Source organism: Schistocerca nitens, chromosome 7 (genome assembly GCF_023898315.1).
Source record: "Schistocerca nitens isolate TAMUIC-IGC-003100 chromosome 7, iqSchNite1.1, whole genome shotgun sequence".
NCBI lineage: Eukaryota > Metazoa > Arthropoda > Insecta > Orthoptera > Acrididae > Schistocerca > Schistocerca nitens.
In genome coordinates this window covers 188,859,128-188,885,420 of record NC_064620.1, presented here as the reverse complement: position 1 = coordinate 188,885,420, position 26,293 = coordinate 188,859,128, and the positions used below count along the sequence as shown (strand labels likewise).

The window sequence follows — 26,293 nt, the reverse complement described above, 5'->3', positions numbered from 1 at the left end:
ATGCCCCTTCCTCACAGCTTTACTTCTGCCAGCATCTCGTCTCCTACCATCCAAACTTTACAGAAGCTCTCTTGTAAAGTTTGGAAGGTAGGAGACGAGATACTGGCAGAAGTAAAACTGTGAGGAAGGGGCGTGAGTTGTGCTTGGATAGCTCAGTTGGTAGAGCACTTGCCCGCGAAAGGCAAAGGTCCCGAGTTCGAGTCTCGGTCCGGCACACAGTTTTAATCTGCCAGGAAGTTTCATATCAGCGCACACTCTGCTGCAGAGTGAAAATCTCATTCTTGATCATTTATCTTACTGGCACTGGGTTTACTCGTTTCATGCAATGTAGTGCTCCAAATTGCCTTTGCTTTTCGTGTAATGTTGTATTTTTTGTACATAGGCATGGCTATAGCTTTTGTAACAAGGTGAAGAATTTTGAAGTTTTGCTACGGTGCACCTCTATTTCTTAATTGGAGAGTCAAGTCCTCTGCAATAAATAAAACTTGGTCTTCCCGACACAAGTGACTTTCATCTCAGTTGATTGTAAACTTTTCCCTCGGCTTCCTGTGTAATTGTTCCATAACACTTGTGAAGGAAAACCAGATACATACACTACTGGCCATTAAAATTGCTACACCAATAAGAAATGCAGATGATAAATTGGTATTCATTGGACAAATATATTATACTATAACTGACATGTGATTACATTTTCACGTAATTTGGGTCCATAGATCCTGAGAAATCAGTACCCAAAACAACCACTTCTGATGGTAATAATGGCCTTGATACGCCTGGGCATTGAGTCAAACAGTGCTTGGATGGAGTGTACAGGTACAGCTGTCCATGTAGCTTCAACATGATACCACAGCTCATCATAAGTAGTGACTGGCGTATTGTGATGAGCCAGTTGCTTGGCCACCATTGACCAGACATTTTCAATTGGTGAGAGATCTGGAGAATGTGCTGGCCAGGGCAGCAGTCGAATATTTTCTGTATCCAAAAAGGCTTGTACAGGACCTGCAACATGCGGTCGTGCATTACCATGCTGAAATGTAGGCTTTCGCAGGGATCAAGTGAAGGGTAGAGCCATGGGTCATAACACATCTGAAATGTAACATCCACTGTTCAATGTGCTGTCAATGCGAACAAGAGGCGACCGAGACGTGTAACCAATGGCACCCCACGAGACATGTAACCAATGGCGCCCCACGAGACGTGTAACCAATGGCACCCCATACCATCACGCTGGGTGATTCGCCAGTATGGCAATGATGAATACACACTTCCAATGTGCGTTCACCACGATGTCGCCAAACATGGATACGACAATCATGATGCTGCAAACAGAACCTGGATTCAACTGAAAACATGACGTTTTGCCATTCGTGCACCCAGGTTCGTCGTTGAGTACACCATCGCAGGCGCTCCAGTCTGTGATGCAGCGTCAAGGGTAACCGCAGCCATGGTCTCCGAGCTGATAGTCTATCCTGCTGCAAATGTCATCAAACTGTTTGTGCAGATGGTTGTCGTCTTGTAAACGTCCTCATCTGTTGACTCAGGGACCGAGACGTGGCTGCACGATCTGTTACAGCCATGCAGATAAGATGCCTGTCATCTCGACTGCTAGTGAAACGAGACCACTGGGATCCAGCAAGGCATTCCGTGTTATCCTCCTGAACCCTCCGATTCCATATTCTGCTAACAGTAATCGGATCTTGACCAACGTGAGCAGCAATGTCACGATACGATAAACTGCAATCGTGATAGGCTACAATCCGACCTTTATCAAAGTCGGAAATGTGGCGGTACGCATTTCTCCTCCTTACACGAGGCATCACAACAACATTTCACCAGGCAACACCGGTCAACTGCTGTTTGTGTATGAGAAATCGGTTGGAAACTTTCCTCATGTCAGCACGTTGTAGGTATCGCCACCGGCGCCAACCATGTGTGAATGCTCTCAAAAGCTAATCATTTGCATATCACAGCATCTTCTTCCTATACGTTAAATTTTGCGTCTGTAGCAAGTCATCTTCATGGTGTAGCAATTTTAATGGCCAGTAGTGTAAAAGTTATAAAATATAGCAGATTATGGAGGGCAGGAGAGAAAATGCAGAGGCGGGAGGGGGTAAGTTGCGGAAAGGAGAGAAATAAAAAGAAATTAAAAGACTGGGTGTGGCGGTGAAATGACAGCTGTGTAGTGCTGGAATGGGGACAGGGAGGGAGCTGGATGGGTGAGGCCAGTGAATAACGAAGGTTGAGGCCAGGAGGGTTACGGGAACATAGGATGTATTGCAGGGAAAGTTCCCACATGTGCAATTTAGAAAAGCTGGTGTTAGTGGGACGGATCCATATGTCACAGGCTGTGAAGCAGTCATTGAGATGAGGGATATCATGTTTGGCAGCGTGTTCAGCAATAGGGTGGTCCACTTGTTTTTTGGCTGCAGTTTGCCCGTGGCCATTCATGCACACAGACAGCTTGTTGGCTGTCATGCCTACAAAGAATGCAGCACAGAGGTTGCAGCTTAGCTTGTAAATCACATGTCTGGTTTCACAGATTGCCCTGCCTTTGATGGGATAGGTGATGTCAGTGACTGGACTGAGTAGGTGGTGGTTGGAGGATGTATGGGACAGGTCTTGCATCTAGGTCTATTACAGGGGTATGAGCTATGAGGTAAGGGATTGGGAGCAGAGATTGTGTAAGGATGGACGAGTATATAGTGTAGGTTCGATGGACAGTGGAATACCACAGTAGGGTGGGAAGGATAGTGCCCTGAATTGAGAAATGTCCTGCTCCCAATCCTTCCCCCCCCCCCCCCCCCCCTTTCAGTGGTATTCTACCATTCACCGAACCTACACAATATACTCGTCCATCCTTACACAACCACTGCTCCCAATCCCTTACCTCACGGCTCATACCCCTGTAATAGACCTAGGTGCAAGACCTGTCCCATACAACCTCCTACCACCACCTACTCCAGTCCTGTCACTAACATCACCTACCCCATCAAAGGTAGGGCTATCTGTGAAACCAGTCATGTGATTTACAAGCTAAGCTGCAACCTCTGTGCTGCTTTCTATGTAGGCATGACAACCAACAAGCTGTCTGTCCACATGAATGGCCACCAAAGAACTGTGGCCAAAAAACAAGTGGACCACCCTGTTGCTGAACACGCTGCCAAACATGATATCCCTCATCTCAATGACTGCTTCACAGCCTGTGCCATATGGATCCTTCCTACCAACACCAGCCTTTCTGAATTGCGCAGGTGGGAACTTCCCCTGCAATACATCCTATGTTCCCATAACCCTCCTGGCCTCAACCTTCGTTACTCACTGGCCTCACCCATCCAGCTCCCTCCCTGTTCCCATTCCAGCACTACACAGCTGTCATTTTACCGCCACACCCAGTCTTTTAATTTCTTTTTATTTCTCTCCTGTCCACTACTTACCCCCTCCCGCCTCCGCACTTTCTCTCCTGCCCTCCATCTAAACTGCAACACTTCACTGTCCGCCACTCCCACCGTAGTATCCCGACCCTCCCCGCCCCAGCCTCCTCCTTACCCCACCCAGTTGCCACTCCCATCATGCACTGGTGCTGCTGTTCACAGTGTGGTTTCAGCTCTCTGAGACTGCAGACGTGTGTGCAAGTTGCGTCTACGTGTGTGTGTGTGTGTGTGTGTGTGTGTGTGTGTGTGTGTGTGTGCGCGCGTGTGTGTATGTGTGTTTAATGCTGACAAAGGCCTTAATAGCAGAAAGCTTTAACTGCGCGAATCTTTTTGTTGTGCCTATCATGACTCAGCATCTCTGCTATGTGATGAGTAGCAACTTTCCTTCTCTGGTATTGTTACATTCCTTCCTGGATTTTCTATTGTTTGATTAGTTCTAAAATATTTGGAGAAAAGAATTGTACATCTCATATACTTTGTGCTACTGATAATCTTAGTTATTGTTTGACCAGTAATTCACTAGGAACAGTGTGGCTCAGTCAGTATTCATGATTTTGTGAAACTGCTCATTTTCTTTCTTACGTAATCCTGACTGACATGTGATTTATTACTACCATTTGATAATCATGATGGTACAAGCCATTTGTCATGGGGAACTTATCTATTACATGGAAGTTAACTGGATATAGAAATAAATTATAGATTGGTCTGCACTATGTCCTACTTTTGTTGGGGAATATTACATAAAGCCAATATTTAAGCAAGACAGCAAACATAAATTATGCAATTAAAGACCAGTAACTACCATCTACATGTTTCTGAAATCTGTAAATAAAAAAAAATCATAATTATAAGAATAAACAAACAACAACAAAATATATAATACAAGATCCATCCCAAAACTGATTTGAGGAAGGATGGTCAAATAAAATGGCGATAACTGGATTTATTGATTATGTTCTGAGCTCAGAGGACAGTCAACATCCTGTGGCACTTACACAGCTCACAAAACATTTTCATTGTGTTGCTTTTGTATAATGTTGGAATAAGAGAGTAGTGTTATGATATTAATGAGTCCTATGCAACAAATAGGAAACACTACATGGAAATCAGTCATGAAAGTGTAGGGAATTTAATGAAGCAGGTAGTAACTATTAATAATAAAGTAAGGTGCCTAATAAGATTTGTAGACTTATAAGAAAGATCAAAAAGTTGTAACCACCTCAATGCTTTAATAAAAGGTATAAAAATTCTTTGTAGGTGTCCTATTTGTGCACTTTACAACCTACTTTGGCTACAGAACTTTTTCATCAAGAAACTCTCTTGTCTTGTAAATCATGACTCTACACATAACCATGTGCTAGCAAGAGAACATTAAGATCCACCTAGTGCAACTGGCATGTGGTTTCAGAATATATTGCTGAACACATTAAAATAAATGAAAGGAAGTAAAGAATTTAATGATCTCAATGTACATCAGATAGAAAAATGTATTACAGTAAGACTGACTGCTAGTAACACAACCAAATCTAAAAAAAACAAATGCAAACACTTATATCTAAACTCATAGGAAGTCTATACAACTGCTGTAAAACAGTAAAGCTGTCCTCAGTCGAAAGTCTGGTTTGAACATCACACTGCTTCACTTGGTATGGTGCTAATGGAAGTGGTATACCCTTGCCTTCTGGCAACCTTCTAACTAACATAGCCAGATATTTATAGGAGGACCTATAATTCAACATCTACTGCAAACCACAGTGCAATTTGTTATTTTTCATCTACACTGGTCATTGCTTGAGATCAAAAAGTAATAAGTGACAGAAAAACGCTAGGTCTGAATTCAAATTGACATGCTGGATTTGTATATGTTTATCAGACACTTATTTACTGAGCCACCAAGCCATACCTCACAATAATTGTAAAAACACTTAGCCAGATATGTGTTCAAGGTAATACACTGAACAAATTTTCCAAGTATAAAAAGTATGACATGCTCAATATATCGAGTTTATAAAGTCAGAGCTAACAACAAGAACACAGATAGAATGGCAGACATAACACTTTATTACATCTAGAAATAACTTGTACAAGAAGACACCTGCCACAGAGTGGCTACACCACTATTCCGATAATCCTAGTCAAAATGTTAATATATAACTAAGGGTGAGGCTGGCCAGGCCTGATTCTATAAGGTGTCAGCTGGCTGGTAGAGTGCACAGAGGAGGAGAGGCTGTGAATGCATCCTTAAGCAGTAGCCTCTCACACTTCTAGTGACTAGAGACTTCAGCGACATGCCTTACAACTGTGCATCTAGATCTCAGGTGTGGAATCTGTGCAGGTCACTTCTACACCCTGCCCGTTTGGGGTTGGAGTATTGCTAATTCCTTGGGCAAAGTGTGGACAACTGCACTGTGGAGACAGCATCCATGTTCATAGAGGCTTCAGAAGTGAGATGGTAGCAACTCCTAGTTGCTGGAGGCCTTAGAATACAGGCAAAAGAGGCCAGTGTGACAAGTGTCCCCCCCCCCACCCCCCACCCCCCCAATCAGAATTTAAGACAACAGGTCCAGCGATGGGCAGCCCAAGCCAGGATTCCTGGCAATGTCCGGTGGTGGTGTGGAATGTGGAGGCAACTCTGCCACAGACTGACGTCACACAGGTGACACTGAAATGGCGAGGAGACTGTGCACTGGTTGGAGGGCCACCAGAGTTGCAGCCAGAGGCTGCGAAGTCATAGGCTCATTGGGTGGAGGCACTGACAGGTGGAAGAGGAGGCTGGAACACCAAAAGATAGGTGGCACCCAGCAACCAGGGCACTAACTCAGGTGGTGTCATGGATGGTGTGGGGAGGTCCACCCAGACACAGAGCTGATATCAAATGGTGCCCGGACCTCTCAGTTTCCAGTCATGACAGTGTAGATGCAGTGACTGTTTTGAAACAGGATGGCTGCTGGTAACCAGTGTGGGCACTGACCAAACCCACATGTCTAGACTGCTGAACCCAGCAGAAAATTTGATCAATGGAATACAATGGTGAGCTGGACCATGGACAGAGGAGGTGGAGCATTGTCCTTGGCTGGCAGCTGTGGAGAAGCTCAGTAAGGTTACAGGAACCAATAGGAGTCATCTGGTAGGTCGTCAGAAAAAACTAATGCCTCCCTTGTGGGGAAGTCCTGCAAATATTTTTTTGTCTGGGTCTTAAAGATGTGTGCCATGTGCTCCACATCCCCATCAGACTGGGGGTGAAATGGAGGGGAGCCTAACCAGACACAAAAATTGTGAAATGCCTACGAAAGAAATTGAGGCCCATTGTCAGAAACGAGAGCAACCATGAGACCTTCCACAGAAAAAAATTCTGAGAGCGCATGAATAGCGACTTTGGTAGTGTCTAAGGAACACTGGTAAATGTGAAAACACACCAATGACTATCAGCCAAAACACATCCATAAATGGATCCACAAAATCCACATGGATGCACTCCCAGTACTGGGTTGCTGGAGGTCATGGGGAGAACAAAGGCTTGGGAGCTGTCTGTTGACTAACATGTTGGGGACATGCAGCAACCAAATGCTCCAGCTCCTGCTCAGTGCTGGGCCACTGTAAGACCTTCCGCCACAAAAGCCTGGGAATAACCACCCTGGGAGCTGTGTCATCTGCGGAGAGGAAGAGGACCTCATCTAAGACCAAGAGACTATGACACAAAACAAAGTAGTTATAAAGCAGATCAGAAACACAGCCTGGAGGATAAGAAGATTAACCTTACTGGATCCCCTCTGCGTGGAAACGTGGAGGTTGTGGCGATCCTGAAATCCGGCAAGGACCCACGCCAGACATCCAGCTACCCACCATTCAGCCTGCTCCTGTCCCTCTCGAAGGTGTTCGAGAGGCTGTATGTGAGAAGACTGATGTGACATGTCACCCAGGAGGGCATCATCCTAGATGAGCAGTTCGGGTTTTGAGAAGAACGAACATGCCACTTCCCACAAGCTTCTTCGGGTGATAGAACAGGTGATGAGGGCACTGGAAACAAGGGAATACATTGGGGCAGTGTTCCTCGACATCTCCCAAGTGTCTGACACAGTGTGGCATGACGTTCTCAAGTTCAAATTTTTTGAACAAGGGATACCGACGTCCCACATGACGCTACTGCGGTCGTACCTGTCTGAACGACCCTTCCACGTGAGTGCTGACGACGGTATGTCCACAGACCGGCAGATACATGCAGGAGTACCACAGGGGTTGGTCCTCGGCCCCTCAATGTACTCCCTGTACACTGCCGATGCCCCAAAAGTGGCAGGAGTTGAACTGCCACTGTACACAGATGATACAGCCCTGTTCACTTGCAGCATGAACGCCCAAGTGCTGAGAAACTGCCTCCAATGTGGGTGCGATGCCTTGGGCTCATGGGAAACAAAATGGCAGCTGAAATTCAATGCCATGAAGAGCCAGGCAGTTGTCTTCACCTAAAGACTTCTGCTGCCAGGGCTTACACCAGTCAAAATCTTGGGAGAACCTATCCCAAGGAGTGGGACAGCGAAATACCAGATTCCTTGACTTGTGCCATAGGGTGGTGGGGTTTCAGGTTCCACTGAATAGGCCAGGAGTTCACTACACTCAACTGGTGGCTACACGGGTAGCGGAGGCTGTGTGGCGTGGACTGGGTGGTTTTTTAGGTTAGAAGGCCTCGGGAAAGTACAGGGTGGGCTGCAATCTCAAAAGGTGCATGGAAAACACAGGACGTGCTTGGATCAAGGAACAGTCAGAATTGTAGTTTTAAATTGTTGTAGTTGTGCTGGGAAAGTCCCTGAGCTTCAAGCGCTAATAGAAAGCACAGAAGCTGAAATCGTTATAGGTACAGGAAGCTGGCTAAAGCCTGAAATAAGTTCTGCAGAAATTTTTACGAAGTCTCAGACGGTGTTCAGGAAAGATAGATTAGGCAGAATTGGTGGTGGAGTGTTTGTGTCTGTCAGTAGTGGTTTATCTTGTAGTGAAGTCGAAGTAGATACTCCGTGCGAATTGGTATGGGTGGAGGTTATACTTAACACCCAAACTAAGTTAATAATTGGCTCCTTCTACCAAGCCCAGACTCCGATGATATAGTTGCTGAACAGTTCAGAGAAAATTTGAGTCTCGTAACAAATAAATACCCCACTCATATGGTTATAGTTGATGGGGACTTCAACCTTCCCTCGAAATGTTGGCAAAAATACTTGTTCAAAACCGGTGGTAGGCAGAAAACATCTTCTGAGATTGTCCGAAATGCTTTCTCTGAAAATTATTTCGAGCAGTTAGTCTACGAATCCATGCGAATTGTAAATGGTTGCGAAAACACACTTACCTCTTAGCCACAAACAATCCACAGCTAATAGAGACCATCATGACTGAAACAGGGATTAGTGATCACAAGGTCGTTGTAGCTAGGCTCAATACCGTTTCTTCCAAATCCACCAGAAACAAACGCAAAATAATTTTATTTAAAAAAGCGGATAAGGTGTCACTAGAAGCCTTCCTAAGAGACAATCTCCATTCCTTCTGAACTGACTGTGCAAATGTAGACGAGCTGTGGCTCAAATTCAAAGATATAGTAGCAACAGCAATTGAGAGATTCGTACCTCATAAACTGGTAAGAGATGGAACTGATCCCCCATGGTACACAAAACAGGTCCGGCTGTTGCAGAGGCAATGGAAAAAGCATGCAAAATTCAGAAGAATGCGAAATCCTGAAGATTGGCTAAAATTTACAGACGCGCAAAATTTGGCACGGACTTCAATGTGAGATGCCTTTAATAGGTTCCACAATGAAACATTGTCTCGAAATTTGGTAGAAAATCCAAAGAAATTCTGGTCATATGTAAAGTAGACAAGCGGCAAGACGCAGTCAATACCTCCGCTGCGCAGTGCCGATGGTACTATTACCGACAGCTGTGCCACTAAAGCGAGGTTATTGAACGCAGTTTTCCGAAATTCCTTTACCAGGGAAGACAAATGGAATATTCCAGAATTTGAAACACGAACAGCTGCTAGCATGAGTTTCTTAGAAGTAGATACGTTAGGGGTTGCGAAGCAACTCAAATTGCTTGATACGGGCAACTCTTCAGGTCCAGATTGTATACTGATTAGGTTCCTTTCAGATTACGCCGATACAATAGCTCCCTACTTAGCAATCATATACAACCGCTCGCTCACCGATAGATCTGTACCTACAGATTGGAAAATTGCGCAGATCGCACTAGTGTTTAAGAAGGGTAGCAGGAGTAATCCATCGAACTACAGACCTATATCATTGACGTCGGTCTGCAGTAGGGTTTTGGATCATATACTGTATTCAAACATTATGAATCACCTCGAAGGGAATGATCTATTGATACGTAATCAGCATGGTTTCAGAAAAATTCGTTCTTGTGCAACACAGCTAGCTCTTGATTCGCACGAAGTAATGGCCGCTATCGACAGGGGATCTCAAGTTGATTCCATATTTCTAGATTTCCGGAAAGCTTTTGACACCGTTCCTCACAAGCAACTTCTAATCAGGCTGCAGGCCTATGGGGGATCGTCTCAGTTGTGCGACTGGATTCGTGATTTCCTGTCAGGAAGATCGCAGTTCGTAGTAATAGACAGCAAATCATCGAGTAAAACTGAAGTGATATCAGGTGTTCCCCAGGGAAGCGTCCTGGGACCTCTGCTGTTCCTGATCTATGTAAATGACCTGGGTGACAATCTGAGAAGTTCTCTTAGGTTGTTCGCAGATGATGCTGTAATTTACCGTCTAGTAAGGTCATCCGAAGACCAGTATCAGTTGCAAAGTGATTTAGAAAAGATTGCTGTATGGTGTGGCAGGTGGCAGTTGGACGCTAAATGACAAAAAGTGTGAGGTGATCCACATGAGTTCCAAAAGAAATCTGTTGGAATTCGATTACTCGATAAATAGTACAATTCTCAACGCTGTCAATTCAACTAAGTACCTGGGTGTTAAAATTACGAACAACTTCAGTTGGAAAGACCACATAGATAATATTGTGGGGAAGGCGAGTCAAAGGTTGCATTTCATTGGCAGGACACTTAGAAGATGCAACAAGTCCACTAAAGAGACAGCTTACACTACACTCGTTCGTCCTCTGTTAGAATATTGCTGTGCGGTGTGGGATCCTTACCAGGTGAAATTGACGGAGGACATCAAAAGGGTGCAAAAAAGGCAGCTCATTTTGTATTATCACGTTATAGGGGAGAGAGTGTGTCAGATATGATACACGAGTTGGGATGGAAGTCATTAAAGCAAGGATATTTTTCGTCGCGGCAAAATTATTTACGAAATTTCAGTCACCAACTTTCTCTTCTGAATGCGAAAATATTTTGTTGAGCCCAACCTACATACGTAGGAATGATCATCAAAATAAAATAAGAGAAATCAGAGCTCGAACAGAAAGGTTTAGGTGTTCGTTTTTCCCGCGCTCTGTTCGGGAGTGGAATGGTAGAGAGATGGTATGATTGTGGTTCGATGAACCCTCTGCCAAGCAAATGTGAATTGCAGAGTAATCATGTAGATGTACACCACAGGCTCACCTGGAAGCATCACATCCGTGATGTGAAAGGGAGAACAATAGGACGCCTTCGCGCCCTGTATCCGCTGCTAAACCCGCAGTCGTCATTGCCACCGCAACACGGCATCATGCTACACCTAACCTTGGTCCGCCCACTGTTAGAGTATGCAGCCGTGGTCTGGGGGAAAGCCGCAGATGCTCACATTGTGACTCTGCAGCGGATACAGAACCATGCCCTGAAGACTGCTATGCATCTTCTGAGGTGCTTCTCGACGCACCAACTCCACGAGGACACTGGGATCCTGCCTCTCCAAGACAGGTTTCGCGCCATCGCCAAGAAGTTCTACGAGAAAGCGGGACACTCCCACAACCGGCTCATCCGTGGACTGGGTCAACAACTCATCACAGGCCAACCACGTACTGGCCTGGACTGCTGAGGGATTAAGTTTTACTAATCCCCCATCAGAGTGTGTCTTTCTCTTTTGCAGGCTACACCAGCAAGCACAAATCAACAAGAGTCGTAAGATACTTTTTCCCTCCCACAGGAACCACAGGAATGACATATTTTGTCCAAACTGCACCATCTTGAGCCAAGAATAGCCTCGTCTTTTCAGTGTCTGCGTCAACTCTACTGGATGAAGTGGACTACCTGCTTGAGGAAGGGGTCAGACGCTGTTACTTTTGTGACTCTGCCACTATTGACTGGAAACATATCTACCGCTTGTTGGGAGGAGATGTCAAAATGAAAACACACACCAACCCATGGGCCACCTTATTGGGGATCTGGGTGGATTGACTAAATAACAAAACTTATGGCTTGTGGTCCACAATTAGTTGGAATTTGATGCCAACCATGAAAACAGTTGTGGATATGTATTAGACTGAGAGTTTAGAATACAAACATCAGTGGCTGCTCTGAGCCATCTTCATTCTATTTGGCAAGGACTGTCCCCACAGCATACTGTGAGGCATCTGTAGCCAAAAGTAATTGTTTGTCAGGATCAAAAGCACCTAGCCACAGTGCTGACCTGGGGTGTTCCTGCAGTATGGTGAAGGCCTTGTCGCACACTGGAGACCAGACAAAGGAAGCATCCTTGCGGAGAAGGAGATATACAGGATGTGTAATGGTGGATGTCCTGGGAATGAACCAGTGGTAATTGGCAATTTTACCCATGGAATCCTGCAGTTCTTGTAACAAAAAGAGTTGCGGCAGGTTCATAACCACCCTGACAAGACTCTCCATGGATCAGACGCCCTGTCACAAGAAGATGTGGTAAAGACACTCAAGATGTAGTTGGGCAAATTTGGACTTCTGCAGATTTCAACATAGACCCACGTCCTGGAATTTTTGAAAAAGGGCCCAGAGATTGTGCTGGTGGTTGCTCATAGTATGTCCAGTAAAGACAATGTCATCCAAGTAGCTGAAACAGTGTGGAATTCGTGACATGTCTTGTTATAGATATCATTGGAAAACTGCGGGAGGAAACATCAACTGTTGGTATTGATACACGCCAAAAGGCATGTTAAGAACCATGATATGTTTGGACTCCTCACTGGTGATACGCTTCAGAAAGATCCACTTTGGAGAAGAATTGACCCCCAACTAAGCTTGTGAACAGTTCATCCCAACATGGCAATAGGTGTATGTTGACCATGAACTGTGAATTCACAGTGACCTTAACATCACTGCAGTCACATTTGACCAGTGGGTTTTTTCACGGGGGCAAGGGGTCTGGCCCATTCATTAGAAGAAATGGGAACTCCAACCCGTAGAGAGGCAAGCCTATCCAGATCTGCCATGACTTAGGAGCACAGGGCTATAGGGATCTACCTAGCACGAGAAAATCTAGGATGAGCTGACTGGTTCAAGGCTATGTGAGCTTGAAAGTTTGTAGCACATTTCAACTGCAAATTGGCCAAGCAAGGAGATTTGCTGTTTACTGTACCCTCAGAGGCACCTGTTTACTGGCATCTGAGGCAGACAGCCAAGGTCTGAATATGTTTGGGCATTAAGCAGTGAAATCATCACGCCGGTGCCTACATGTAGGTATAGCAGTCATAAGCAAACCAAAACCTTGATAAAAAGCTTGTTGGAATCCTGATCAGGAAACAGCTCTGATGACAACACATTCTGGATATCCATATCCTTGTTCTCTTAAGTTGCAACCTGTGCAGTTGAGTGGCAGATTACTGCTATGTGGCCTTTTTTTCAACACTTGCGACAGGCGGTCCAGTGCTGGGGACATTCTGATGTGTCATATTGGGAGTAACAAGATGCACACAGTGGCAACAGTGAGCAGTGGCTCGAATGCTGTTTACAAGCTGTGCAAAAGCAACCAGATTGGCCAGCTTACACAGCTGCTACGTTGCCCTCCCTGTATGCAGTGGACACTGCCAGGTCACCCTATATCACCATGATGTCACACCAGGCTTACAGCTGCAAACCATTGTTGTAAGAGACCTCATATGACTGTAGACTTCCTTATCCGGGACAGGACGGATGATAACATTGTGAACCATGGCATTTGCATATGATTCTTTTGACTTGGCCATGACAAACTGGTACTTGTGACTAAGGCCATGGTGGGTTGTAGGCCAGGCACAGTAAGACTGATTGGTCTGCTTCTTGTGCTGGTAGAATTTAACCCTAACTGACATTGGTGCAGTGGCAATTGTAGGAGGGCAGCAATGAATATAAAGTGTCAAACAAAAATGACGAAGGTTCCTGTAATGGGACCAACTGCCACAATACCTGATACAAGTCTGGAGAAACCCATCATGAACAAAGCAGTGCATGACCTACCTCCACATCTAACATGGAAGGCGTGGAAATTTTGCCACAGATGGTGTTCGTATGCTTTCAGATCTTCCGCCACCTCGTCAAATGGCAGGAATAAGGTTATTTCCTTTTTTGCAAACAATGTTTGAATAAAAGATAATGTTCTGATACTTTACGGCACATTATTACTACCAATGTGAGATTAAACATTATTAAAGTTAAAAACTATAATCTTGCTGTCAGAACTTAGAGTTGGCAAAGTTTGCACAATTTTGATTGGTATGAGAACATACTGAACTCAGCACTCTCGTCAAAGAAGTAATAGAAAAGTTTGAGTGATTAATCATAGTTTCAGGGATTAGCACTCAATGATTGTAAACAAAGACAGTAACTTGTTCTCGAAAGAACAGTTATTGTTGATGACCGTGCAGCTTTTCCCTGAATTAAATGATGACTAACTGACAACCTCAGCTGCTGATAGGTGTTGTTGTTATACCTCGATGTGGACAGCTGAAAATGTGTGCCCCGACCGGGACTCGAACCCGGGATCTCCTGCTTACATGGCAGACGCTCTATCCATCTGAGCCACCGAGGACACAGATGAATAGCGCGACTGCAGGGACTTATCCCTTGCACGCTTCCCGTGAGACTCACATTCCCAACTGTCCCCACTGTCTATAAGGTACAGTACATATGTAGAATTGTGGACAGTTGGGAATGTGAGTCTCACGGGAAGCGTGCAAGGGATAAGTCCCTGCAGTCGCGCTATTCATCTGTGTCCTCGGTGGCTCAGATGGATAGAGCGTCTGCCATGTAAGCAGGAGATCCCGGGTTCGAGTTCCGGTCGGGGCACACATTTTCAGCTGTCCACATCGAGGTATAACAACAACACCTATCAGCAGCTGAGGTTGTCAGTTAGTCATCATTCAATGATTGTAAGTTCAAGAATGGTGAAATTTAAGGTTCTTAGGAAAGCATCATTTTAACTGACTACAATCATGTTAGTGCTCCAGAGCATATCAGATACCACACATTTCAACATGCATAAGACAAAAAATATTACAAAGGCTAGTGCAACATATTTAATATTACTCGTAAGTGCTACATTATGTAGCTGGCTGTAAAAGCACAAAACACCGTATGATGAGCTCTTGACAAATTCCTCCAGCCCTAGAAAATTTAAATTGGACATCATACAATAACCAAAGTTTCTAGTACCGGGCTTGCACCCAGTTTGAACCTAGAGTATCATGATTGCTGTAAGCAAAATTATGAAGACTGGGTACAGGAACAAACACAGGAAAAATCTTGTGAATAAAGGGTTGGGAAAATTACATATTTGCTTGCATTTCTGTAAAATCTTTTATAATTTCAAAAGAAAAGAATGATGGGTGAATGATAGTATTCCTCAATACCAAGCAGACATTTTTGAAATTTCGTTGTCTAGACCCAATGAACAGGACACACAAGAAAATACAGGAAAACAAGTCCTTCACGATAACCTATTTTTTGGTTTTAATAATGACAAATAAGGGTTGTGTGTCATGATCTTACTTTAAAAACAAAAGCAAATCTACAGCTGCGTGAATAACTTGCTTCTGGGTAATGCTTTAAATTCATTTTCAGAACTCCTACACTTCATTAAGATATTCTGTTGGATAAAAAAATATTTACCTGTTAATAACATGATTTTCCAGGTGCTGTTTGAGAAGTTTGCTCCATTCACTTACATTAATGAGAAGTGTTTCTTTAAACGGCTGTAAATTAACCTGAAACCATCCTGAAAAGACTGCTGTAGGATCCATTTTCTCTATTGTGGCATACTGCTGATCAAAGTGATCGATCTGCAAGGAAAAAATATATTTATGTAATTTACAAAGAAGACTTCCAAAAAACAACCAAGATTCTATGACTAGAACATGTTTTACATGAGAAATCCTAGACAGATTACATTCGTAAGTACTGTATAGAAAGGATAGATTGCTTCCCACCACATAGAGGAGGCACTGAGTTGCAGACATGCACAATGAAAAAGACTGCTTAAATACTTCATCTTTTGGACCAAGTTCTTCTTCCGAAGTAGAAAACACACACACATTCACAAAAGCATGGCTCACACATACATGGTCACTGTCTCCAGGCACTGGGGCCTGACTATGGCTGAGCTGCAGTCTGCAGGGGTGGTGGTGGAGGTAAGGAGGAGGTGTGCTGGGAGGTGAGAAGGGGGGAGTGTGTGAGGGAGAGAGAAATGAAGTAGAAGCAAAAAAGACCTGTGGGTGTGTTGGTGGGATAGAAGGAGTGTGTACTGCTGGAGTGAGAGTAGGGAAGAGAACAGATGGGTGGACAGAGCCTAGCGAAAGTTGAGGCCAGGGGGCTTATGGGAACATAGGATATATCACAAGGAGAGTTCAAACATGTACAATTCAGAAAAGCTTGTGCTGGTATAAAGAATTCAGGTGGCACAGGCAGTGAAGTAATCTTAAAAGGAAGTTAATCATACTGTGCTGCATGTTCAGCAACTGGGTGGTTCAGCTGTCTCTTGGCCACAGCTTGATAGTGGCCATTCATGCAGATAGAAGGCTTGTAAGTTGTCATGCCATTGTAGAAAATACAATGGTTGCAACTTAGTTTGTAGATGATGTGGCTCCTTTCATACGTATCCCTGTGTTTGATGGGATGCAAGATCCCTGTGATAGGATTGGGGTACTTGGTAATGATGTGACAGTGTAGTTGTTTGCCTACTTTGTTTCTTCATTTGTTTGTTCTTGGTGTCAACATACTGCATTGCTACACTGGCTGAAGAATGGGGTTTCGAAGTAAACAATGACCACATTGAATGATGTAGCCGACAGAGGCACAGTTGCGTTTCACAGTCTTTTTCTTTAACTTTTCACAACCCCCCAACAATACAGAGTTATATATGGCCAGTGCACTATTGTTTAACTTTCCATAAGCCTCATTAATAGTTAGCAGAAGAACCATCCACATACTGCTACAATAGTTTACTGTTGAACATCTATGATGAGTAAACACCTAACCATAATGTACACAGTTCTTAAAAGAAACTACACACTGTTTGAAGTTTAATTTACAGAAATTACAATTAAAATTTAACTCAGTAAATTAACTGAATACAGTGAAAAATTCCATCATTCTTCTACTACCAGAGTTGACTGAATTATTTGTTTACATCATGAAATTAACAAATATACACTCCTGGAAATGGAAAAAAGAACACATTGACACCAGTGTGTCAGACCCACCATACTTGCTCCGGACACTGCGAGAGGGCTGTACAAGCAATGATCACACGCACGGCACAGCGGACACACCAGGAACCGCGGTGTTGGCCGTCGAATGGCGCTAGCTGCGCAGCATTTGTGCACCGCCGCCGTCAGTGTCAGCCAGTTTGCCGTGGCATACGGAGCTCCATCGCAGTCTTTAACACTGGTAGCATGCCACGACAGCGTGGACGTGAACCGTATGTGCAGTTGACGGACTTTGAGCGAGGGCGTATAGTGGGCATGCGGGAGGCCGGGTGGACGTACCGCCGAATTGCTCAACACGTGGGGCGTGAGGTCTCCACAGTACATCGATGTTGTCGCCAGTGATCGGCGGAAGGTGCACGTGCCCGTCGACCTGGGACCGGACCGCAGCGACGCACGGATGCACGCCAAGACCGTAGGATCCTACGCAGTGCCGTAGGGGACCGCACCGCCACTTCCCAGCAAATTAGGGACACTGTTGCTCCTGGGGTATCGGCGAGGACCATTCGCAACCATCTCCATGAAGCTGGGCTACGGTCCCGCACACCGTTAGGCCGTCTTCCGCTCACGCCCCAACATCGTGCAGCCCGCCTCCAGTGGTGTCGCGACAGGCGTGAATGGAGGGACGAATGGAGACGTGTCGTCTTCAGCGATGAGAGTCGCTTCTGCCTTGGTGCCAATGATGGTCGTATGCGTGTTTGGCGCCGTGCAGGTGAGCGCCACAATCAGGACTGCATATGACCGAGGCACACAGGGCCAACACCCGGCATCATGGTGTGGGGAGCGATCTCCTACACTGGCCGTACACCACTGGTGATCGTCGAGGGGACACTGAATAGTGCACGGTACATCCAAACCGTCATCGAACCCATCGTTCTACCATTCCTAGACCGGCAAGGGAACTTGCTGTTCCAACAGGACAATGCACATCCGCATGTATCCCGTGCCACCCAACGTGCTCTAGAAGGTGTAAGTCAACTACCCTGGCCAGCAAGATCTCCGGATCTGTCCCCCATTGAGCATGTTTGGGACTGGATGAAGCGTCGTCTCACGCGGTCTGCACGTCCAGCACGAACGCTGGTCCAACTGAGGCGCCAGGTGGAAATGGCATGGCAAGCCGTTCCACAGGACTACATCCAGCATCTCTACGATCGTCTCCATGGGAGAATAGTAGCCTGCATTGCTGCGAAAGGTGGATATACACTGTACTAGTGCCGACATTGTGCATGCTCTGTTGCCTGTGTCTATGTGCCTGTGGTTCTGTCAGTGTGATCATGTGATGTATCTGACCCCAGGAATGTGTCAATAAAGTTTCCCCTTCCTGGGACAATGAATTCACGGTGTTCTTATTTCAATTTCCAGGAGTGTAGATACGTAAACAATACTTTTGACAAAACTATTAATTACTTTGGAATTAAGAGATGACTTTGCTAAAATGTTTTCAAATAGAAGTATGTTAATGGTAATTAGTTAAGAACAAAATGAATTTTAAGAAGGCAGATAGCAAAACAAGAGGGGAAGTAAAATTATCCCAGCTTGCTTTGTCACAACAGCACTGGGGTACTTGGTAATGACATGGCAGGGCTGGAGTACTTGATAATGACGTAACAGGACTGGAGTATGCAGTAATGAAAGGATATATGGGATACATCTTGCATGGGAGATCTATTGCAGGGGTATGAGCCATGAGGCAAGGGGGTTGGGACCAGGGCTGGAGTAGGGATGGGCAAGGGTTTTGCACAATTTCAGTGGCTGGCAGAATATTGCTGCGGGAGGGGTGGGGTTGAATTATGGGAGTATAACTCATTTCGGAACATGACAAAAGGTAATCAAAAGCCTGGCAGAGAATGTGATCAATTGCTACAGGCTTGGGTGGTACTGAGGAGTGCTCCTTTGTGACTGGACAGTGGATATAAGGGAGAAGCTACATGACTGGAGAGACAAGGCACAGGAGGTCTGTTTCTGAACGAGGCTTCACAGGTATTCAAACCTCTGATAGTCAAGCTCCAGCAGATGGAGACAGTGGCAATGTGTTAGTGAGTTGTGCGTGTGTTTGCTTTTTACTTCAGGAGAAGGGTTTTGACCAAAAGATGATATTTTTAGTAATCTTTTTTCATTTTGTCCACCTCCATGGTCCTGACAGATCCTCATCCTGGGGATTCAGGTTTAATTCCTGGTATTGCCATGGATTTATCCTTGGTGGGAGGACTGGACCAGGGTGCACTCCATTTTGTGATGCCAACTGAGTAGCTATCTGATTGAGAGGTAGTGGCTCCAAGGTTGAAAATTCGACAACAGCCGGAAGTGCAATGTGCTGTCCTGATGCCCCTCCATACCGCATCCAATGATGAATGATTGAGGGTGACCTAGCAGTTGATTGACTATTGTACTATTGTGTGATCTTCACGGCCTGATCACAAGATACACCCCCCCCCACCCCCCCACCCCTCCACCACCACCGCTGTGCCTGTTTGGAACTCAACACCTCATCATCTGCTGAGTAGTAATTTATCCTTTCCACATTTTTGTAGTCCATGCTGGACTTTCCTTTGTTTGATAAGTAAGAATTGTTGTTTATAAGGTTGGAGTACATGACAGTATTGTTTTTAGCACCTAAACATGGATAAAGTCTAGCTTTAAATTACACAGAAAATTATAATAAAAAAGAGTAAGGATAATAACTCAGTTAAAAAATGAAAGCCAAAGAGCAGTACATTCTCTCTTTGAAGCTACTCCCCCCACCCCACAAAAAATAGGGTTCCTGCAGTGAGCCATGTCTTTTTGTCAGCAGCTATAAGGCTGTGTGTGTGTATATATAACAGCCTTATAGCCACTGACAAAATGACATGACTCACTGCAGAAATAAAAACATCCTGCAGGACAAAGAGGATGCTATATAGTTCTCTGAGAATTTTTAATGACCCCAAGAAACAGCAGCACTACAAAGTTTATTGTAGCACCCTAAAGAAGGTAACAAATAAATCCAAGCACATGTACATAAAATCTGAAAGTAAGATGTCAGAAAACAAAATAAAAACGATTTGGAATTGATAAAGAAGGAAACTGGCAGAAAAACAGGGACCATGAGACAGACAGAAATTAGACAATATTATCAAGAAACCTAAAATGGTTGGAGAAATAGTGAATAAACATTTTTAACAGTACTGAGAAGGTAGGTTGTAAAGGTTCTCTCTTCTACAGAGAGCTATCAGCAAACGATCTCTACTGTTATCCTTACCTACTTTTACATACATGTAGTCGAAAGAATAATTAAGTGATTAAAAATAAAAATCTGTTGGTGTGAACAATATTTCTGGTAAGATATTGAAAAACTGTCATAAAAGCAAGATCTTCAATATACCTATGAAAGAAGGAATTGTCACTGGCACAAAAGGTGATAAAAGTAATGTCACAAACTATCACTCAATCTCCCTTTCAAAAATCTTTTTACAAATTCATGGAAAAAAATCATGTACAAATTGACTGTCAATCATCTCAGTATCCACAACATCCTTTATGAAAGTCAACTTGGTTTTCATCTACATCTACATCATACTCTGCAAGCCACCTAACTGTGTGTGGAAGCAGGTACATTTTGTACTACTAACTGAGCTCTGAGGCTGGATAAGTTACTACAAACAGCATAGTGAATTGCGTTATTGTAGCCAAGATAGACACAAAGCCCATGCTGACCACAGTAGTATAAGTTTATAAGCCAACTAGCTCCATAATAGATGGAGAGTCTGAAGAAATTTATGATGTGAAAAAAGAAATTAATCAAATAGCTACGAGAGATGACAATTTTGTAGTCATGGGAGTTTGGAATTCGATAATAGGAAAAGGAAGAGAATGAAAAGTAATAGGTGAATATGGACTAGGGGTAAAGAATGAAAGGGGTCCACAGTAGTATAAGTTTATAAGCCAACTAGCTCCATAATAGATGGAGAGTCTGAAGAAATTTATGATGTGAAAAAAGAAATTAATCAAATAGCTACGAGAGATGACAATTTTGTAGTCATGGGAGTTGGGAATTCGATAATAGGAAAAGGAAGAGAATGAAAAGTAATAGGTGAATATGGACTAGGGGTAAAGAATGAAAGAGGTGCCCACCTGGCAGAATTTTTCACAGAGCATAATTTAATCATGAAAGAAGGTTGTATACATGGAAGAAGCCTGGAGATACTAGAAGGTTTCAGATAGATTATATAATGGTAAGACAGAGATTTAGGAACCAGGTTTTAAATTGTAAGACATTTCCAGGGGCAGATGTGGATTCTGACCACAATCTATTGGTTATGACCTGTAGATTAAAATTGAAGAAACTGCAAAAAGGTGGGAATTTAAGGAGATGGCACCTGGATAAACTGACTAAACCAGAGGTTGTACAGAGTTTCAGGGAGAGCATAGGGAACAATTGACAGGAATGGGGGAAAGAAATACAGTAGAAGAAGAATGGGTAGCTTTGAGGGATGAAGTAGTGAAGGCAGCAGTGGATCAAGTAGGTAAAAAGACGAGGGTTAGTAGAAATCCTTGGGTGACAGAAAAAATACTGAATTTAACTGATGAAAGGAGAAAATATAAAAATGCAGTAAATGAAGCAGGCAAAAAGGAATACAAACGTCTCAAAAATGAGATCGACAGGAAGTGCAAAATGGCTAAGCAGGCATGGCTAGAGGACAAATGTAAGGATGTACAGGCTTATCTCACTAGGGGTAAGATAGATACAGCCTACAGGAAAATTAAAGAGACCTTTGGAGAAAAGAGAGCCACTTGTATGAATATCAAAAGCTCAGATGGAAACCCAGTTCTAAGAAAAGAAGGGAAAGCAGAAAGGTGGAAGGAGTATATAGAGGATCTATACAAGGGTGATGTACTTAAGGACAATATTATGGAAATGGAAGAGGCTGTAGATGAAGATGAAATGGGAGATATAATACTGCGTGAAGAGTTTGACAGAGCACTGAAAGACCTGAATCGAAACAAGGCCCCGGGAGTAGACAACATTCCATTGGAACTACTGACAGCCTTGGGAGAGCCAGTCCTGACGAAACTCTACCATCTGGTGAGCAAGATGTACAAAACAGGCGAATTACCCTCAGACTTCAAGAAGAATATAATAATTCCAATCCCAAAGAAATCAGGTGTTGACAAATGTGAAAATGACCGAACTATCAGTTTAATATATCACGGCTGCAAAATACTAACACGGATTCTTTACAGACAAATGGAAAAACTAGTAGAAGCCGGTTCTTCTTGTCTCCAGATGTTGTGGTGAACTTGATGTTCTCGATGGTTTTATAAACTGTCTGTTTAGAACGGCTACGAATTCTCCTGTAAGGCATCGTGGTGGCGTTCAATGCAGTTGCCTGTGCAGCAGCAGCAGCGCGAATGAGCCTCTGCGCGGCTCTCGCTCGCTTATATAGTATATGCAGTAGCTCGGACTTAAAATATTTTCACTGTGCCAGCGGAACGTTCCTAGCATATATGCTTCAGCAAAGAAGAGAAAAGGAGGTTGCAGAAGCAAGCTAACCAGCAAGGAAAGTCAGCTGACCATCTCAAGTAAGTCAGATCGTTAAAGAAGTGGGAGTTTACACACATACTTCACCACTTTAAGTCGTCCAAAGTATTAGCACTTGGCGACTGTGACAGGACAGAAGAAAACAGGAATTTTATAAGAAGATATTATGTGTTTCCATAGCAACTGAGTATAACAAGAAGAGAGAACCATTATGAGAAACTGGATTAAGCCTAAAAATCAAGTGGAGAAAATTAATAAACTTAACAAAAGGGAACACATAAGAAAGTCATAATGTTAAAAGAAAAGATAGAAGATCTTGACATATTAGACTAAGAAGAGATACATCAAGAACAATTCAACTAAGAAGATCCGGTGAGGGGAGTAAGCCAGCCGGTGTGGCCGAGTGGTTCTAGGCGCTTCAGTCTGGAACCGCGTGACCGTTACGGTCGCAGGTTCGAATCCTGCCTCGGGCATGGATGTGTGTGATGTTCTTAGGTTAGTTAGGTTTAAGTAGTTCTAAGTTCTAGGGGACTGATGACCTCAGCTGTTAAGTCCCACAGTGCTCAGAGCCATTTTTTTGTGGGGAGTAAACAGATCTCACACACATCGCAAGGACGCAGATGTGGTAAACAACATCTGACACCACCAGCACCAGTTGCTATTCATCGGTGCTGACCTGCTTCCACATCCAGTCACAGATGTCGAAGCGGAAACCTACATCCGACGCCACCGGCCCCAGTTGGTACTCACTGGTGCTGATTCTATATCCGCTCGCTGACACAGCCTAAACGGTACATTGGGTGAACGTAAAACAGTACTTTATTGTTGGAGTGTTGGATAAACTGTTGAGTGAATTGTATTAGTGTAGTTGTCATACTCCCATCTCCAATGGGGGCCAATTCAGGATTAACCAGGCAATTCCCTAAGTTTAAGCCAGACAGGGATGTACACCCAACACATTTTTTGAAAAGATTCAATGAGGCCTTGCCAAAGAACTGGGAAGATTCAAAAAAAGATTGAATTTGCCATGGGATACCTTTTAGAAGAAGCCTCAGAATGTTGTACTGTAAATATTGAGACCTTTTCTTCGTGGGGAGATTTCCAGAAGAAATTTAAAGAGAAATATTGATCTGCTAGTGCACAGGAGAAACTAATTTCAGATCCATGGGACCCGGGTGGAGTCATATATCCCCCCCCCCCCCCCTCCAGGGACATTAATATTCTGAGTTAATGGGAGGAGTGACGGCCGTTGGATCCCAAGCTGTTTTCGTTGTTTCTTCCAAAATTGTTTTACCACACCGAATTCCTTTCAAATCTTAAACTATTCTGTTATCTATTCCTAAAATCTTAAAATATCCTATAATCTTATTACCTAGAAAACTGGATATGACTACAACTTAGGAGAATCAGAGAATAAGAAAGAAAGTGATCTCTAGATGAAATAAACAGAACAAGAATATTATGTCTGTGGAAAATATAATATAATGTGACAAACTGAACGACTGTTAGACTGTAGAGTATAATTTTCTATTTTTTATAGAATATGTTATACCTTTTTTGGGATGTGATGTAGATCAGAGGGTTTGTATCAGTTTTGAAAGAGGTGGGTATTGTAGATAACAGCATGGTTTATAAGGACAAATAAATCATGACTAACACAAAACACACACCACACATTTCAAGCAATCCTCACAAACAAGTGTGCATGATTCTTCATCACTTGCCATTTCCATGGAGTTGCTAAGAGTTCCTTAGGGGGCCTCAAGGGTGAAGGTGGGAATGTCTGTTCTGTAGGAGATGATTTAAGACCAAACCTCCTCTGGCATCTCACTCAGGTACCTGTGAGGTAGGGATCCTGGGGAAGGGGGGTGGGAAGGGTTTCCCGTCTTTGGGGCTATTTTCTAACTCTTCTTCAATCTTAGCAACCATTTCTATTTATTTCCTTTCTTACTTCTCATTTGAGGACCTATCTATTTTTCCCTCTTTCCATACTCATCTTCCTGGTTTCCGTGGTTTCCAATAACCTACATCTTATCTTCGATAAGAAGGCCAAAGAATCAGACTACACGAACACACATCCACATACACACAAAGAGAGATGGATACACAAACAATGGTAACAGATTAGAAAGATGTGAGAACCGCCAAGTGTTGTAGGAGGAAAGATATGTGTACATTGGGAAATACGCACACATTGTTTTTTTACGATGGTTCTACATCGCCTATTTATATAAAAAAATATATTTTAAAAACTGATGATTTCACATCGAGCAAGTATACATAAGAAGGAGGCATGAGTAATGAAAGAGAATGCAATCAAGATTGAAGACCTCATGATGTTTATTTAAGAAAAGTCAGTGTAGCAAATACTCTGATAAATTGAGGAGTTGTAGGATAGTGGGACTTGAATAGTGTACGTAAACATATTACCTACTGAATAGTATATAGATATGGAATCCATTAAGCGTATGGAAGTTGAAAAGTAGAGGAGGACTCCAGGGATTAGATGAAGTATTAAGAAGTAAATACAAAGTGTATAATAGATTTTTTTATTTTTACTAGAAAATATTTAATTATAGTTTACATGAGAATGTATACTGGGGTTAACGAACCATGAGGCCTACTCAGAAAGAATAAGGGAGGCGTTTACTGAATATAAAGGACAGGCATACCCACATGGAAATAGGACGACCTGTAGCCTAATGAATAGGTATGTTGTATAAAGGCGTGTACCTACCAGAATAGAGAGAGGTAGTGCACTCACATGGTCAACCCACAGGCTAGATATAGGTAATGATCCTAGGGGAAAATGACAGTATTGCGACAGAAGTCACTCATTTTATAGGGATTATTCTGGTAAGTTTGAATTCTATACACAACGAGCATTATTAAGTGCTATGTAAGTTTACAAGCAACAAAAGGAACACTTCATGTCACCCAGAGTTGCTCCAAACTACATAAAATATTAGAAGTAATACATACTTAGGAAAGGTAGTATTAAAGATGAAAACAGAAAATAGTAGTCAAGTGTCACACACACCTGTGGTTTAGGATTGAAAATAAATATTAAGTCTCACATTTCCTAAATACTAGTCAGGCTAACTGGATCACTAATGAAAACTCAGGTATTGATATCAAAGAATCTCTCAATGTATTTTGTTAAAATGTGAATTGTTATTAGGTGTGATATTAATGTACATGATTATTATGTATAAAATATTGTGTGTTCAATCTGAGGAGGGGGATATGCAGTGTTTCGAGAATTTCGACCATCTCGAACAAACTGTGAGAGAGCCTATCTACTGCACGTTGCCTGTCTGTGTGTGCAGGTCTGAAGTGTGTAGTAAGAATACTGTAGACATGGCGGTTGAACGCACTGACCAGTGTTTGCCGGTCACACCATGGAAGTTTAATGAAAGAACACGGCAGACTCAAAGAACTTCTGTGTTATTCCATACTGTTTTATAACTTTGACTACTGTAGATAAAAAAAGGAAGAACAGTTGAAATATTGTTAAATGGATGCTCGTCTTGGACTTGGAGAGAATAAGATGTGTATTCAGACTCAGGATGAGAATGGACTTGGTTTTTAAGCCAACTCTCTCTTACGTGTAAGTGAACTTTATTTCTAACCTTTGGCTACGTGAGGAGACTTACTTGACAGTGTTTGTTTATGTGGAGAATGAGATTTGTAAAAGTTTTGATGTTGCAACATACATCATTAAGTTAATCAAAAGAAACTGCGTACATCTGTTTATT

The 26,293-nt window shown here is 43.3% G+C and overlaps 1 protein-coding gene and 1 non-coding gene across 2 annotated transcripts in view; one reads left to right on the top strand and one right to left on the bottom strand.

Moving 5' to 3' along the window:
• Positions 1-26,293, bottom strand: part of LOC126195528 (dynein beta chain, ciliary-like) — a 930,907-nt gene that overhangs the window by 541,120 nt on the left and 363,494 nt on the right. The window contains exon 24 of the mRNA XM_049934154.1: positions 15,426-15,595. Coding sequence (XP_049790111.1) covers positions 15,426-15,595 — 170 coding nt within the window. The remainder of the gene's footprint in view (positions 1-15,425; positions 15,596-26,293) is intronic.
• Trnas-cga (transfer RNA serine (anticodon CGA)) lies at positions 141-215 on the top strand. The gene has a single exon. It is a non-coding gene; the product is annotated as a tRNA-Ser (tRNA).